An 18657-nucleotide genomic window follows, 5' to 3' on the forward strand; every position below is an offset into this window, starting at 1 on the left:
CTGACTTTCATGAAACCTGTAGAAACTCATTAGTTTTGAGACTATCTCCTTGTTGTATTTGGTTGAAAAAGGTTTTGGCTGAAGGCTGCCAAGATTCATAGGGACAGAGAGAGAGGGTGGCACACAGACAGACATACACATATCCAGAGTAAGCATAAATGTCTGCTTCTGTTCTATTACAGCTGCATAAATCAGGATATGGTACTGAAATCAATGGAGCGGTATATATTTAAGAAAATGGACAATGAATGAGAAGATATTCTATCCCGTTCTTTAATGTTTTGTTTTATATTTCAAAAATAGGACTTCATATTGCCCATTTTGAATACGCTGCACACACCTCTTGATTAAGACAAGCTGTTTGGACAGACAGAAATGAAGAAGCAGAGAAAACAGAGTCTAGAGGTTTTATCACTCTGAATTTTAAATTCCTAAAGTTTTGTGTTTGGGAGATGCTACTAGGGAGAGAAGTTTCTGTATACAGTGCACCGACTATTTTCAGCAGGAGACCTTTTTTTAAAATCAGAAAAGTAATGTGACGACTGGTGTCAGTGTTGTGATTGATATGCAGAACCAGGATTTACTTCAACTTTAATCACTTAGAAGCTACAACTCTACTAGTTTAATTATCTAGGCTTTCCTCATACCCAATGGAGAAAGATATATGGGAGGAATTAAACTCTCAGAATGACTGTCTCTTCATAGCCTAAGGATTTGATGCTTACATATTGAGCTGTTAGCTGGACAAAGTTAGGTCAGAAGCATCTCACCCTTACAGAGCAACTAATTGAATCTGTTAACATCAGGATGAATTTTCAGTAGTCATAAGATCCATAGATTTGTTCCAGTAACAACATTAAACCCGTTATTACCTGGATAAGGCAAATAATTAAGTGACAATGTCTGAGGACTGTGGTCTCAAAAACCTTTAGCAAAATGGCAAGCTTTGCTTCTTTTTACAGTTGGCTTTTGCACTAGATGATATAAAAGATGTTCTCCAGATGCCAGAAAGCCAGGATACCAAGTAATCTCTGGGTATGTACATAAGTGTATGTGAATGGCAGGAAAAGTAAGAATAAACGGATAGAAAAGGGAAATAAATATAGTTTGCTGCACGACTCTCTGTCTCAGCTTTATTTAGGAGATTAATAATGGCTGTATCACCAAATTCAGAATTTAATGGAAATGAAATAATGAAACCTGAAAAGAAGTCTTCACATTAAAGTACATGCTATCTACCAGACACCTAGCCATATATTTCATTCAAAGTATTTCTATAGATTGATACCATAAATTCATTTTCATATGATGTAACATCTGTGTTTATTTTACTGAGACTGCTGGAATGTTAAAAATAATCCATTTAAATTTGTGTTTACATTTTTGGTAAAAGAAAAGTTGACAACTCAGAGAAAACCTGAAGACCTATATTTTTTATATGCAACCTATTTTCTATGACTACAACAGGTCTTTCTTTAAAAAAAAAACAAATGACGGTTTTGTTTTGTATTTTTACCTACTCTATCAGCTTCCAATGTAAGAAAGTTTTAGTGCAAAAGAAATACAGTATACAGAAGCACAGCGATCTGTCTTACCTTCTGGCTCCCTGATCTTACGTCCTGCTGCAGATTTTCGTAGCACACTCCGTCCTGAGTTGAACAAGCTAGTTAACTCATCAAGGGGACTGGTCAATGACCTTGAGTTTGTAGGGCTGTATGGAAATGAAGATGACGAATTTGAGTTCAATTTCCTGTGATCTGCTCTTGCCACCTTTGGGGAGTAAGGCAGTTTGGAGAATGGAGATGAGCATCCAAGCTGAGCAGGATTTGGTCTCTGTGGTACTTTTGACAGATCTGAGTTTGTACTTGTTTTCCCTGTATTAATCAGAAAACTAGCACAAGTCTCTGGAGGAAATGCAAAATGTGTGGAAGCCCGGTAGGAACTAGGAGGTGGTCCAGGAGGAGGGGGTGGTGGGAGAGGAGGAGGTGGTGTGGAAGGAGGAGTCACTTTGCTGGAAACATTGAACACAACCAAGCCTGGAGATGCTGGTCTTTCATTCTCCCCTTTCTGGCTTTTGGAGTACTGTGGAGATAATGGACTTGAGCCTTCTGACTGCACAGGGTATTTTAGGTTGGTTTCCAAGACAGGAAGCTTTTTGACTTCCAGTGGTGTTAGAGGTGATTCATCAGAAGCAGGTGAACATGTGACAGGGGTTGGAGGAAATACAAGAAGTGGTGGCCTGTGGGGGAGCAAGTTAGGGAAAGGGGCTGGAATGTCACACGAGTCTCTATAGATCAAAGCTGCTTGACTGTTTCCATCCAATGTTCCATCTTCAATGTTCACATTTTTTTTGCTTTCAAACAACAGAGGAGGAGATCCAGTCACTACTGGATTTATTCCATTACCATTGCTTCCTTCTTCTGGTAGAAAATACTTCATTTCTTCGTATACAGACTCTCCTTGTTCTGGGCTTTCTGCTTCAGCAGAACTGCTTTTCATTGCATTCCCTACCATTTCAATATAGACAGGCTCATTTTCCTCCTCTTCTTGTGACATATAGAGACTCAACACGCCATGTTGTGGCCCATCAGCAGAAGCTGCTCTCTGTACTGTCACAGTGTCATAGCCACCTGGTTTAGCTACTGTGCTTGCCTGTTTTACATCCCCAGGCTTTTGGCCAGGTATTTCTTCGTAAGAGCCACTGAGTTTCGTATTGGGACTTCGTTTTGGTTTTCTGGGAGGTATTTTTTTCATGGTACTATAGTCATCACTGTGTGGCCTTGGACGGGTCAGTACTAGGAAAGTGAAAAAGGTCTGTGTTATTACCTGATCAAAGTCAGTTTTTTCTTTCACAGGTCTAGTACTTTAAGCCTTCAAATATTGCCCATATAGTTTTACAATGAGCAGCAGTCACAAACACAGGGATTCAGTCAAAAGTATAAATATTTCAAGGAAATATTTCTTGAAATATTTCTTGAAAAAACTTCAGCTTTCAAACCACAAGCCTTTGCTACTTGGGCATATAATCTGCTTTGGTAATCTCTACTGCCACTAAAAGATGAGAACACCTGAGGAGATCTCTTTTGAATCCAAATGTTCACTGCAAGGTCTGTAACACATGGAAATATGTGCTTGTTATTCCTTTTGCCCCAAGGGAGAGGGGCATGCTTTTAACTAGGAGTTTCAGCATGGTGCTACTTTGACACCATGTTATTGCCAGTAACTGAAGAATCCCCCTTTTATGTAATATCTATAAAACTCTAATTATAGGCAGATATTATGCCTATCTCTTCTTTTGTACTGCAGGTGTGGAAATAATTTATACAGTTAGGAAATCCCATAGCCTAAGGGCAATTCCCCAACTGAGTATACAGTTAAGTAAGCTAGATGTCTTTTCGCAGCCTCCAGGCACATATGGAGTGGGGAGGCTAGATACCTAGGTGCTTGGTCTTTTAAGATCAAAATTAGATGGTGTAAATCAGAGCAGGTTTTGGACAAAGACTCAAGAAACCAACATAATTCTTGGAAAATGAGTGTACAGCAGGGAAACTGGCCCTATTGTTTCATACATATGAGAAGAATTCCAAAGTTGTTTTGTGATTGTATACAAGTATTAGTGTTAAGACCACACACATACATATATAAATTGCCATTCTTTCAAAAACCTCTGCTAGAGCTTTTTCGTTAAATCAGTTATCTCTTGCAGAGCTGGGCACAGAAAGCCGAAACCACTACAGAGCTCCTTAAGCCATACTAGTTCAAAAGTATATTGGACACAGTTCATCTCTCCTTACACAGAGCTTGAACAAGCAAGGAAGAGGTTAAGAAAAATGGACTTGCATCTAATGAACTGGACATGAGAACTGCAATTATTTTGCAAGAGGGAGCTGCAAAGGTTTCCATCCATTGTATGCAGGATTAGAGAATGCTTATACATAGCTTGAAACCCAACCTGAAGGATCTTTCCTGATAAGCCTAGAGGATCCTTTACACAAAGCATGACAAGTCAGGCTTATCAAGGAAAAGCAGAATGCATTCCTCCCCTTCATCTTCTACTCATTCATTTCAAGGGTGAAGGAGAATTGAACAACTGAACTCAAAACTGTTCTATATGCACTATAAAGCATTGAGACACTTTGGGACTTTCATAGCACTTTCCTTCTGAACAAAAAATTCACTGTAAGCAAGCTATAGCACAAACATAAACCACTGAATGAATAAGTTATTCATGTGAACATAGAGAAAAAGTAGGAGAAAGTTTAATATTTAACTTGGTGAAATTCAAGATTTGAGCGTTCTGTTTTAGTGATGCAAGGTATTCTAACATACAGTTTAAAAGGTGAACTAAAACGGTCACTGGAGTAGAATAGCTCAAGTTGACAGAGATCATTTGTCTCTAGAGGGAGTTCTGCAAATAGGTGTTGGTTGTTGACAAACTAGGCAATTAGAACACATGAGTATTATTTGCTGATTTGGAAACAAATGACAAATTGACTCATTTTATTTCCTGCCACTGAAATATTTCAGGGAAGCAGGACTTTTCAAAGGCGCTTGACTGTGTTTAAAAGGATCAAAGTGAAAAGAATAAATCAATAACCTAGAGTAACATTTGCGACTCTTTCTCCCTTTATGCCTAACCTTCATTAGCGGTTTCCTTAGAAGCTGCTGACAAGCAAGCACTAACAGCCTCGTACGAAGCGCTCAGTCGTGTGTTGGGGTCCCTCTTTGGTTTGGGAGGAGGCTGTTTCCTTGGTGATGGCAGGCTATTGCTATCGTCCATGCTGAACACAGAGTGCAGGGAGGGGGATCTGATGGATGACCCAGCTGCAGAATGTACCAAGCCGTCCACTGCCATGGGGACAGGGACAGAGCTGGAATGAAAGTGCTTAGGCGTTCGACAGCCGGCAAAGCTGTCCTCAGAGACCTTCCCACCCTTGTCTTCAGCTCTGAAAACACAGAAAAGAGGCCCAGATGCATTATTCAAGCGATAACAATGAACCTGTTCATGCAAACATAACAACAGCTTTTTGGTAAACAATCTCACAACTCCCCTGCTGTGTCGAGGGGATGTGTGTAGTAATCTTCTGACAAACAAATCCAGAGCAAGCTGCTAGCTTTCTTCCATTTCCTGTTTCATGATAAATCAGGACACTGGCCCTTTTTCACACAAATGCAGCCTTCCTTAAGCAGTTTCATATTGTTGATCAGACATTCAGTGAATGAATTGTTCACACTTTGATTGTTGCACACAATCAAAAGCTGGGTTTTCAATCTGAATGATAATTTCTGGGAAATCCATTTTAATAGAAAGTTACTGAGGCAGCAAATGCTGAGCCTTTATCATTATTTTCTAAAAAGACAACTATAAATTCTATTTAGATAATGCAAATCTTTAAAATATTAGATGACCTTTTTAACCAGCTACATTGGCTGCTTGAACAATTCCGCCCAGATATCTCTATATCTTCCTGTTTAAGCTTAATTATTAGTTATCATTTTAATAATATTAATTATGACATTATGTTTACTTATTTCTATTGCAGTTTTGGAGTTTTACTTATTCCAATTTTTTCCTTTTTTTTTTGCTATTTCAATACGTATTGAGAAGTGATGTTGATCAGCTGCTTCCAACAAATTGATTTTTAACAAAAATTCTTCTAACATTTTATTCCTCCAAAAATCAAAACGTTGAAAACCTTTAGACTTAGAGTGGTAATACATTAGATACAAGATGTCTATACTGTCATTTTACAAACAAATCCCTGAGTATTTGGTTTTTTTAAATTGTATTTCTGCATGGCAAATCACCAGCAGAGCTGGAATTCATGCACAGGATATAGCCAGCTGCCCACGTAGTAAATGAAATAGCTAAAGATGAAAGCATGGTGCTCAGTGGATAATTTGTTTTCACTGTAATGTTTAATTACAGTCTTTCCTACAAAGGCATTTCCTCCAATATGTAATCACTGGGATATTTGAAGCTAATTAAGCAGATGCACTGCCATTTTCACTTTAATAAAAGTCACTGACAAAAGCAATGAAAGCAAAGGGAGTTGTTCTGGATGAAAATTAAGTTCCTATGGAAAAATAAATATTTATATGTCCAGCAAGTTATAGACACATTCCTGCTATAGACACATACCTATTAACTGCAAATGCTACCTCTCCCCATTCAGCTGTCTGAGAGAAAAGAGATCAGGGACTCAGTTCCTAGAGAAAGGCCCTCCAGCATTTGCTGGATTTGTAAAATAGGTACTCCTGAAAACTCTGATGGGAGTTAAACAAAAAACATTTGCCTATTTTTAAATAAGAGGAAAGAATCCTCCTTACAATCAATCCACCTAGTTCAATGCGTAATGAGGATTTCTTAGTCTGGACTTTATTGTAATTTAACGTCTTCCTAGCTGTTTTTCATTATCTTGGCAATTTCCCAATGCTGGAATTTTAAGTTAGAGGAATTTTTCTTTTGTTTGTTTGGTTTGATGAAAGTTCAACTATAATCTATTTATCACAGAATTAAAAAATATTTCTATAAAAAATAAATGCCTCAGAGACTTGAATAAGTTCTTATAAAGCTCAGCGTCCCCTGAATAGGATATTAGGGTGTCCTTAAGTTTCTAGACTTAATTACCTGATACACAGAAAAAAATAGGGGCTAACATTGATTTGGGCTGAGTACATACTTGAGAATCCTCTTGCAATTCCTCAGTCATTTCTATGACTTTCTAAGCAGGGAAGGAAATCACTAAAACTGAAGAAACGCTTTAATTCTTCACAGTAGATGTTTTCTCATCTTACCTTTTGTGGCCTTCTTCTGGTCTGTTTCTAGCCTCTAACTTTTCCCTGTGGTAAGCAGCGTTCATCTCATTGCGGAGACGGTCATTTTCCCGAGCAATGTCAGAAGCGTTTTGAATGACCAAGGCATCATATGTTTTCAATCCCATATCCTCGGCGTTCTGCAAGAAGCTTTTGATTGAGGTGACCTCTTGCTGTTTGATGCTCATCTTCTGCAGCAAGCGCTGGCGAGCTAGAAATCCTCTTACAACTACCATAACAGAAGGAGAAAATATGGACCAATAAAAGACAACTAATTAATTGGTGAATAACTTAATATTACTGTGTGTTCTGCTGTAAACATGAGCAAATCAAGTTCATTCAACATCTTATACAGAGAACGAAAGAAATGTGATCGCATATGAATAACATACTAAAATGGAACTCTCTCTGTTTTCTACTGCCACTGCTTAAAACTAAGTATTGACAGTAAATTCATTCATAAATTTGAGCTATCACAACTCAAAATGTTTACTTTCACTGAACGTTATTTTTTATTATGTTACAACTGGAAACTTGGAGGTATGCTGCAGACTGTGAAAGCATACATTTACACTGCAAAGGTCAAAAGATCATTTGTTTCAAAATAAAACCGTGAATAAATGATCGTTGCATTGAATACAGTAGGAATTAAATCATCGTTTGCTTTTGGTCAACTTAAAAAAATGCTTTAAATATTTCGGTGTACCTAAAAGAAATCAAAACCAACAGAAGATTTTTTAATGAGACTTAAAGACCTTTTGTTGCTCATTTCCTTTCAGCAAAAACAATTCAATTCATTTAATGCAAATTTCTCAAATGTATCTGTCACATCATGTCTGCATCTTTCAGTTTAAAATTTTCATCTGCATTGCATCAGCTTTATGTAGGTATTAGGCCTATTTTTCACACTCTTTGTCAGCCTCATGTTGGGAGAAGATTTTGGTGTATCTCCTATAATAGCTTTCTATACTACTTTGCTAAGTATGTACATTCTTTACAACAAATTCTACCCAACCTAAATATCACCTAGTCCCGTGAATCTTCAGAAGGACACAGCTGATCGGAAACACATGGCACAGGGACCTCTGTGGCCATGATGAATTCGGCACCAAATTAATCACTCCACCTGCAACAGTGTGGTATTAGTATTCTCCGAGTGTATGTTTTGGCTTAGAAGGAAGAAATATGCTAACTAAAGGGGCTTTATTTGTGGGGTTTTTTTAAGTTCCACAAGGTCCTGATTCTTTTCAGATCTAGAACAACTACTGTGTACCTCACAGGGAAGAACCTGTTTTAGAATTATTCACCTGTTGCATGAAATATTGTTGATTTTCAGTACATCAACTTACATGTATCAAAAATAGGTCAAACTTCATCATTGCTTATTATGGTTACTCTCATTCTGGTCACTGAAAGTTTTTCACAAGTGAAGTCAGCAGGCAATAGCCTGTATAAGATGTTGGTTTGAGTTTGGGGGAAAATACTGAAAATGTTAATATTAAGACTGGAAGGTAAACAAATGCTAAAATGCATTACGCCTTTTTAAGAATGTAATTACGTTTCAGTCTTAGGTTCACTGCAGAACAATATCAAATGACAAAGAGTCGAGCTGAATTAATCTAAAGGGAAAATGTAAACACAGGAAGATACAATTAGGCTCCTATGAATGTAAAATGTTATTAAATAAAATAAACAGCTAAAACAGAAGGCAATGTAAAGTATTTTTGTACCACCTTCTATGTCCTTGTTTAGATATTTAAAATAAGATTTTTTTTAGGGATGCTCAGTGCCCAGATAATGAAATATAAGAAAGGTTAATGTTAACATACTAATACTGCTCCTATCCAAAATTCACTGGGTATAGAAACATTCAAGTTCAAGTGCTTTGAGATTATTTATAATGGACAACTTTGAAGGTTTACATTTTTGTAATCACAGCCAGCCATGCCATTTTCAATCCCTTTAGTTACATTCTATAAAATCTGACTTCTTTAAACCCTGAAACATTAATGCACTTACCCAATTTAGTTGAAAAGGAAATTAATAGCACAGTTATTTGTTGACAATTTTATGAGTATTCACATTGGATATACACATTACTGCGTCTGAATACATAATGTTGCTGTTGCAAAGGTAATGAATACATGCATAGAACATTATCAGAGTTCACTGCTCACAAGTATGAAAAATTCAAGAGATTTTAATAATCAAAAATTGTTCCCTCACTTCCAATATTTTCTTTAAACTTATCTGCTGCAGAGCAGATAGGGTATTTGAAAAACGGTTAAGCATCAAATCCTGGATGACTTTGGAAAAAAACTTACAGTTTAAAGTAACATTTTTACAAGTGTGTGTGTATGTGTGTACTTTTACCTTGACAAAAAAAAGGGTCGGTAACACCACTAAGGTTGGTTAGGAAAAGTAAATACAGAGGTAATTCCTCTGGTAGGATTGTTAACAGGCATGAATGATGCAGAGTAGCCTGCTAGGATGGCCCAGTAAAATGGTATCTGTACAGCTGGCTGTAGCATTTAGAGACTGTACAGCTACTCTGAACTATGCACTTTCATCAAAATTGAGATGTTTTGAAGAAACATTCAACAAAGTTTTATCAGGAAAGGTTGGCAGACAGACATCCCTCTTGTCTTTTGCACACATTTTCATGAACTGAGTAGCTCAGGTTTTCATTAGAAAATGGACATTTCACCACATTTCCTTCTCTACGAGAACATTTGAGAGATTTTGCCTTCAGTTCAACACAGAAAAAAACCCCAATTTCACAACCTCAAAAACTGCTGTGAAATGAAATTGTCATCTCTTAGACCTTTACTGCTCAGTTTCTACTACTGTACGGGTACTAAGATTGTCTTCTGAACTTGCTCCTCGTTTATGTAGATCTAAAATAATTCTCACTTATGCAAATTAAAATAATTGAGGTTAGCACCCTCAGGGCAGAAAAATATCTACTTCTTTACAGTTCATCTAAGGATAAAGATCAAAATAATTGAAATTCAAGTAGACCATGGATCTGGGTTATGTGAGAAATGTATTAACTATTGTGTATACAATGTATTAAAGCTAATTCCTAATCTACATGAGCTCTGATGGAAGAACTTCAGCATGATGGACTTTCCTGCAGGTACAGTGATTACGGTGATTCAGTAAGGTCAAAACTTCCCGTATGTAGTTGGCATACCTGTGAAAAAACTATGACAAAGTTCCTAAACTCACAGATCCATTTTTAAATAATAAGTGTTTCTACACATGCTTTCACTTTAGTTTGAGCCCTTTCTTTGCCTGCGTAAGTTAACTTTCAGGATAACAGAAAAAAGACTTATATCTGGTTTGTTTTGCTTTGTTTTCCCGCAAATTTATGGGAATGCTGAAAGGATTACTAGTAAAACTGAGGTAAAAACAGTTGAGAATAATTTTGGACAAGACCTGGTTTCTCTTTGAGTTAAGTCCTTGTATATGACAGCACATTTTAAGCCTGATACAGAAATTATTGACTAGTTTTGCTATTAGCCAATATGCTATCAAGAGAGATTTATCTTCCAAAGTCCTCTGGATGCAAAGGATGAAGGGAGAAAAATGTGGATATGAAGCAGGACTGATACCATTACTCACTAAAGCATCACCATCCCAGTGTAAAAGTCTATGGATCCCAATTTTAGGATTACATAAAAACAATGCATAGGTACCCTATCCTATTCCCAACCTGCCAGAGCTCTTTGGCATGCTAATTCTGCAAGTTTACAATTGTACCTGTTTGCAAAGGGCAGCTTATTTCACGACCTAACGTTGTGAATGGATGTCTAGCTACTCCTTACTCATGCAAGTTCCTGATTTTCTCAAGTTTCCCAGACCATAAAAAACATGCAGATGAGCCATAGCTCTGAAAAAAGCTTTGAACACATAGTTTTGGTGAAAATGACTTTTCAAGTTAGCTTAATTAAGGAGGGCTAGAAGCAAAAACAAAATAAGTATTTTTGTAAGGAGCCAAGAAGACCTATTATCTTCATTCTTCAGGCAGGGTTTGGCAGATGTCTGTTCTCTTACCTCTGCAAAATATGGACATATCTAAGGATGTTTTACCTTTTGGTATAGGGTTATATTAAAGCACTCTGTTTGCAAATTGGACACTGAAAGGTAAATATTTCCCTTCTTTGATAAGTCAGCATGAGAAGAGAAAGAGGATAAATCACTACTGCTTTTCTAAATGCGTGAATACAACAGGGTAATTTGCATAAAATATCAGGCAGACGTTATATATCCAGCTGAACCGTGGCCTGTGTTAACTGTCACTCTCCACATTCATTCCTGAACTGCTACGATTTTGATTCTACTTGCTTCAAGTTTTCTCTTGGTTTCCTCTTTTTCACTCTATGCTCACAGTGAAGAACAGATAGTTAAAATGAAAGGGGTTTATATATTCTTAAGTCTGCAATATTATGTATCTGACTAAAAAAACCCCAAGATAAGTCGTTGTGTTTTTAATTTCCTTTAAAAAGTTGGTAATGGGAATTGTTGCAGACATCAGCCAATTAGATAAATAATGTATTGTGTGAAGGAAGCTTCTTCAAACAAAGCAATATTCACATTTTCAGCAGTTATTTGAGATTTTGATAGGAAATGGAAAAGAAGTAACAGGAAATCAGGAGGCAGTGGATAATGCCTCCTTTTAAAAACATGCCAAAAAATGTCAGTGTGACCTTAGTAAGAATGCAGGCATAAAAGGGGGGAAAAAATGCCTAAACATAAAAAAACAAGCACTGTCAAATATGAAAGCTGTAAGAAAAGGGGAAAATAAAGACAATAAAACATATTAAATTATTAGCTTTGTATTCACTGTTCATATATTTGAACACATTGCAATTTTGTATCATTGTTATGCTATTTGATTTGCAACGAGAAGTTAAAGGTGATATTAATACCTTGAAAAATCACTGAACATACTTTAAAAAGGAAATATTCAAGATCCCCTAATTTTTAATTACAGTCAACAGTTTGCCATAAAATTATGTGTGACAGACAGAAAGTGCAAGCATCACCACTGTGATGTTAGTATCATCTCAAAAAATCTGTAGAAGTAGTTATCTGGAAATACGCCTGTAGGGAAATGTATAAAATAATACAGCAACTATTCAAGGAGGATAAAATTTTTTTGTTATGCAATATTCTGCTCAGTGTACAAAGCGACAGCTCAGGGATACTTGTTCTGTAACTGTTACCTTTTTGGCAGGTTATAATTTTCTTCTGAAGCTGAAGGCACAAATCGTTGAGGTGGTCAGCTTGCCAGTACTTAAGAAACACTTTTCGGACTCCTATCTAGAATACAAACAGCAGGGAAACCTTCACCATCAACAAAAAAGGCCAAAACAATGACAGGTAAATAACAATAGTACGTATACAATCCAGCTAAGGGTTGAGATGAGATCTGCAATTTAAGAATGGTACAATGCCAATACTTGTAGAGAGAGGTAGTATCACTGGGTAGAACAAAAGAACAAAAGAGGTATTTGGAAAGGACAAGGAAGCTGTCAGACACACAGCCCCCCTTCAGTTCCAAAAACATCCAGAACAAATACTACAATCTTCAAGTTGAATACGGGTTGGAAAAAAAAGCATTCTGAATGTAATTACACTGATGTGTTAGACAATGTAATAAAAATAAGGGTTAGCTTTTATAAAGCAGGGGGATATGGGATGGGCAAGGAGAAAGGTGGCAAGCCATAAACCCATATGGAGCGGAAAATGGTAACAGACAGCTGCCATCTGTGGAACACGAAGAATTTAGCCCAAGTTTGAGGGTGGGGGAATGATTTCTAATGTCCGGTAAAACTATGAATCCTAGTTCCCAGCCTTGCCTGCTGAAGCTGTTCTGCAGGTCTCCTTTCAGAATCAAGCCTAAGAAGTCAGAGGGACTCATTTGTGAAAAATAATCTCCTAAGTATTGATTGAGTGTATGAGCTTATTCTGGTGCTGACTAGTTGCTTGGTTTAACTCATCTAGTTCCTGAGGGTCTTAATAACAATCATTAGATGCTCTTCCCCCTTTACAGAAATATGTAGCTAGTTAGACCAAAAGAAAACACCTTCCTTTTGATACCTTCTGAACATGCTGAAACAATCCTTAAAAATTCTCTTCCGTATAATCTTCAAAAGCATTCCTTTCTAATAGCCGTTAAAAAAACCACCACACATAAGCAAGCTACTCTACAAAGAGTAAGTAACTAAAAAAATTGCATAAATAATGGGTTTTCTTATACCATCTTCTTCTCAGGAATTCTGTAGAAGAAATTTTCCTTTGCTCCTTAGAAATAAAAGGACCAGTACCAGGGAACTGTGCTATCCTGTGAAGATTTTAGTTTCTGTCTAGCTATTAATTTCATACGGGTAATAGGCATACTGATTAATTAATACAAGTCTGGCTGAAATTGCAGAAATTCATTCCAATTCTTGTTTGTCTGCAGCTCACAAGCTCATTCTCTTCTCATTGCACCATCCTGCTCCACTGTTGTTTTTTCAGTATAGATCTGGGAGACAGGTATCAGCAGGGAGATTGTCACACCTTTTGAACTTATTGTTTTTAATCCAAACACTATTGTCAGGTGTACATCACTGGTAATGATGAACTACAGAAAGACAGGTCATATATACCATGTCTAAACTCGATTAACAACATTCAGAAATGACTGGGGCACATTTTTGTCCCTTGGCTTCCCTTCTCCCTACTCTAGAGAGAAACTATTTTGAATCAAATGTTTTCAAGAGTCTCTAATTCTGAAGTTTCAACTGACAGACAATGACGGTGCAACTGTTAGTCTTTTAGTTAAAATCAGATGCACTCAAATGGCAAAATTAGAATGCTGTCTAAAATTTTTTTCTGCTAGTATGTCTTTTCCCAATAAAACAGGCCTTTTTGTGTTATTGCAAAGTGTGTGAAGGGAAGGTGATAAAAAACGCATTTTACTTGTCTTGCCATTGTAGAAAGTCATAAATAGGGAATAGGCTTTCTTTGCATGGTGGAAAATGCCTGGGACAGCTATTTTAGAAAACTGTACAGCTACAGAAATACTAGTATAACTTAGCTATTCCAGAGCAGCTCCTCTATTCAGACCATCTATTCTGGAATAATCCTTCTGCTTACAAATTGGAGTTGTTATTCCAGAACAATATTGCCTTTTCCTACATCCTGTTTCTACAATGGTAGCTACCCTGGTAAAATCTTGCCTTTATATTTGCTTAATAGATTATCTTGAGTGATGCCTTCCAATTTTTAACTTCATATTCATCTGAGGCAATCTCACTGAGATTTCATTGTGCTCTCATACTCTGCTCTCAAGGACATACTCTCATCCTCATTTTCTTGACCTGTGACTTCCAACAAAAGTTTTCACTTTTCTTCCTGTGCTTTCAAAATTCTCTATTTGCCTGGTTGTCTTAGCACTCTGATTTCCTTCTTCATCCATCATCTATTCCGGAATCTGCTTCTTTCCTGGGGCTTGCTAAATTTCCTTAGGAATCTTTCCTTTTGTCCCTACTTCTTTTCCTCCTTATTTCATCAAAAAATTCTCAGAAAAAGAGGTCAACTACTTTCTTCTTCAGTTTAAATTTGCTTCTCTTTTAGACATCTAATCCTGTATCATGAACAAGCAAACTTTTAATGTTTTCCCAGCAAACCATGTAAATTTTCTCTTCTGTTCCCATCAAGCATTCTACTTTCATGCCTTCCACTTTATGCTGGGATACCAGAACTCCACCTTGATTCCTCCCACCACATCCACTCCGTCACTAAACCCTGTGAATTCTGTAATAATTGCTCATCAAACAACTATTTTTTCCATCCATCTTCTCAAAACACATATTAAACTTTCTGTATTACTAGCTTTGGCTACTACACCCTCCATCTTCTTGCTCATATCACCTTAAATCCAGATTTCTTCTATAAGAATAACGGAATTATTATTCATATGGTTAACTGTAATTAAATTATCATGTAGTTTTTATAATTACCATTTGTATCTGAGTAGCTCTCAGACAGCCAAAGCCTGGATACAAATACTTAATAAAATCATATTCTTCTACTCTGATTACATTTTCTCTTTATACTCCACTTTTCCTTTCCACAAACCCTCTACATCACATTGGAGCCTTTTTCCCCCCCTCTGTCTCAGGCCTATGCCAAATCATCCACTTTTTCCTCACTTCTGCCTCTTTTCCTCCATTCCTCAAAATGCTTGCTTTTCCCCTACTTCTTCACTGTAAGTCTCTAAAACAGACCTCTCTACTAGGGCAATATTATGGTATTTTGACGGTAGAAAAGAGGATGAAAAGTTACATTTTGAAACCTTACAAAAACCCTGATTACCAGCAATGCCTGTGGCAAAATTAGCAACCCCATTCTGGATTAGTCTTATAATTAACACACTGGTCACATCTAGGCTATATTTCAAATGTGTGACTTAACTAAACATTGAGTTGCAATTTATTTTGCAGTGTGCAGTCACAAAATGACAGTCAAGACGATTGCTCAAGCTTATGGTCAGTTTAGCTACAAGTGTCTGGCATTGCAGAGTCACAAAGCTAGTTAGGGGACATGCAAAGCATGAGAGCTCTTTTCTCCCATCCTACACCCTAGGAACAATATAAACGGAATTACTGTGGCATCACTTATGCTATGAACTTCATTAGTAGAAGCCTGCTACAACTTTTAAGTGAATGAAGAAATACAAAATGTCAATACAAATTCATTTTTACATTTGGATAAAAGCTATTTATAGATTTTACGTCATATGCCAGGTCTATTGAGAGCAGAGCTCTAGACAGAAGCACGTATAGAAGAAACTGCTATAACACATTTGATTATGTTAGTATGGCTGGAGATCTGTGTTGCTCGGTCTTTGAACTAAATCTGATACCCTCTAAAGCTGAATGAGAACAAGCTTGTCTCACTGCCCTCTGCACAGTTCTGGTGTTCAGTGAAAGCAATAATGCTGAAAAATGTTGGCATTTCATATGCCAGATATCAAAACAGTTTTTGAGGCTGCCACCTGTCTTCATTCTGGTCTTTTCTCTAATCACAAAACGTTTCCTGCTTGCCTAGGGGAAAAAAAGGTTAAAATGTTCTTCCACTAAAGCACTCACTTTTCAATACCTTCTGGACTACAAAGTGCTCTCATCTGAGTCTGAAATTTTAATGTCATTCAGACTCCTGTAAAAGTAAACCATCTGTGAATTACAGTCATAGTTATTTTAATTAGAAAAGCATTAGGGTTTTAAATGTTATTTTTCAAAATGACACATTTTTTAAAGATTAAGTAAAATTGTCATTGATGACTACCAAAGCTTCAATTACTGCTACAGGCCTCCTTTTTTTTCCCTGGGAGGAAGGAGAAAGGATGGGAGGGAGCTTTTCTTTCTCGCTCTCTTCTTTTTTTTTCTTTTTTTTTTTTATTTTATAGAAAAGGTGTAGGATGTAGAAGTACAGACATTCAAAACTATGGAATGGATCCTGAGATGGTGTGTAGGTGGCATGGAGGCAGTATTAGCTCATACTTAATAGGTGTCAAGGGAATCTGTAAAGCTGTTCTTTAGTTTAAAAAAGGCAATTTGTGGGAGTGCTGTGTGTTTCTGGCAGTACTTTCAAAATAGCTACCTACAAAAGACAGAGAACTATAATGATATTTTACACAATGACACACATTTTCACAGTGCATTAATGAAATATAGAAAAAAGCCTTAAAACTATTGTAAAATGTGTCTTTTTGCAGTGTACATGTCTGCAAAAATATTATAACGACAAACACATTTACAGGGTAATGATCTTTTACAAGTTCTGAAATGTTATTTTTAAAGCCTTACTCTCTCTGCTTTATTTGTTAGCTTTTCTTCACACATTTTAAGAGTCCTCCTTTGTCTCTGGCAAACTAGTGACCTTACAACATGGTACACATTGAACAAATCTACAGTTTAGCATAGCTTATGTATGGCCTTCATATAACGTACGTGAGTAGTCCAGTATTCACACAAGTGACATTAATCACTTATGTAAGCGCTTGTCAGGAGTTGGACTTTAGGAAGAAAATCTGTCATTCAGCTCTCTGGGAAAGGGCAGAAAAATGGTCGTTCCTTTTCCACAAACTGTACAAACGTCACAGCTCTTTGCACTTGTGAGGCGAGAAAAAGGACTGCCCTACAGGAAAGGAAGTGATTAGGAAAGGCAAGATGCGTGTAAGAAATACTCAGTGGAGGAAACCCTACCCCAGTTTTATCTCATGGGATCTCTGTAGATACTGGACCTATCATTCTAGCCTTTCAAAATCCTAGAAATAGACATAGCACCAAAAGAAACAATATGAAAGTGTCTCTGTGTGAACTGAGAAATATAGGCAACAGGCAACAGGGACAGCAATGGCAGAGGAAGTAAACTCCGAGGTAGGAGACTGGAAAACTAAACCCAGACAAATAAGGAAAAAACACCGGGACCAAATATGAAGCGAAGTATCTAAAAAAGAAAGAAAGAGAAGAAAACAAGAGAAAAGTGTCAAGAGACATACAAGGGCGGGGTAGAGGGATTCAGAGAGAGAGAGAGAGATGGAATCCAGATTTGAGAGATCTGGATGCAAAAGATATCAGAAAGAAAATAAAGAGTTTGCAAGATTAGTAATTGTAAGCAAACCCTGAAAGGTGGACAGAGAGAAGGAGAAATATATTCTAGAGGGAAAAAAAGATAGAAATAGGAACCAAAAATAGAGCTCTGTGTGGACAGACTGAGAGCTTGTGAGCATTCTGAGGTCAAAGCGCACCATCCCTCCTGTTCTTTGGCCAAGGGGAGAGGATGGACTTGTATTGTGTGGCACAAAATAGCTGCTGAGAAAGCTTACAGGTGGTGGCTGGCCCAGGCCAGCCTTCTGGTAGTACTGATAAGGTCCAAACTCACTCTGTGGTGATTTCTGCTACTAGCAAATTATTTCCAAGAATATAATGGGATGATATAATGGGACAAAGCTATAATGGGACAATGTAATTTTGCTGACATAATTCCAAGTATGAGGGAAATATAGACACTGGTGTTTTAATCATTTACTGTTAGTCTGGAAACTGCTCCTGGGATTTTTTTTTAAATGTGATCTTCATAATTTACTTAATTTTAAAACTGCCTAAAAGAAAATTGACTCTTAAAATGAGATATTCAAAACAAAAAGGAACATTGACTTCCAGCACAGTTAAAATTACTAAATGACAAATGAATAAACTGGCATGCAATTTATGAGTACTCAAAGTTTTCCCACTCAAGGGAAAAAAAAGAGTTAAGAATCCCTTCTATATTACGTTGCTTGCAAAGTACTCCAGTACTTTATCATAACATGTACAAAGCAATTTATAAATTTATAAATGGCATAACCATTTTCATTTTAAGCCAAAATAAACAGTTCTGTTTAAGAAATAACTTCAAAGTCTCTCTGAACTAAGCATACAATTTACACATGTATGATTTCATATACTTCTGCTCCTTTCTCTGATTTAATCATATGCCACTTATGTTCTATATTCTTCTATTTAATAGTAAATATACTTTTCCCAAAAAGGACTCTGGTATGCTAATACTGTATATTAGTATATTGAGATTAAAAAGTACTTAAAGACAGCTGTATCAAATCCAATAAATGAAACACCTGTAGGTCAGTAATGAAATATGGTTCTTTTTGTGACTGGTGAGAACTGCGGATTAGACTCTTCGTTTTCCTTCTGCAGTTCTAGAAGTGCTAGAAGAATTTAAAGTCTCTAGATGGACTTCTGGTATTTCCCTTTATTGAGGGCTTATTCTCTGTTTTAACAT

General features: G+C 36.8%; 1 protein-coding gene across 2 annotated transcripts in view; it reads right to left on the reverse strand.

Moving 5' to 3' along the window:
* The window catches only part of MYO16 (myosin XVI), a 400031-nt gene that overhangs the window by 38460 nt on the left and 342914 nt on the right, over nucleotides 1–18657 (reverse strand). For both annotated transcript variants that reach the window (XM_072849888.1, XM_072849887.1), the window contains exons 29-32: nucleotides 12048–12144; nucleotides 6799–7045; nucleotides 4639–4946; nucleotides 1596–2795 (exon numbers count right to left, since the gene is read on the reverse strand). In XM_072849888.1, coding sequence (XP_072705989.1) covers nucleotides 1596–2795; nucleotides 4639–4946; nucleotides 6799–7045; nucleotides 12048–12144 — 1852 coding nt within the window. The remainder of the gene's footprint in view (nucleotides 1–1595; nucleotides 2796–4638; nucleotides 4947–6798; nucleotides 7046–12047; nucleotides 12145–18657) is intronic.

This window comes from Ciconia boyciana, chromosome 1 (assembly GCF_034638445.1).
Source record: "Ciconia boyciana chromosome 1, ASM3463844v1, whole genome shotgun sequence".
NCBI lineage: Eukaryota > Metazoa > Chordata > Aves > Ciconiiformes > Ciconiidae > Ciconia > Ciconia boyciana.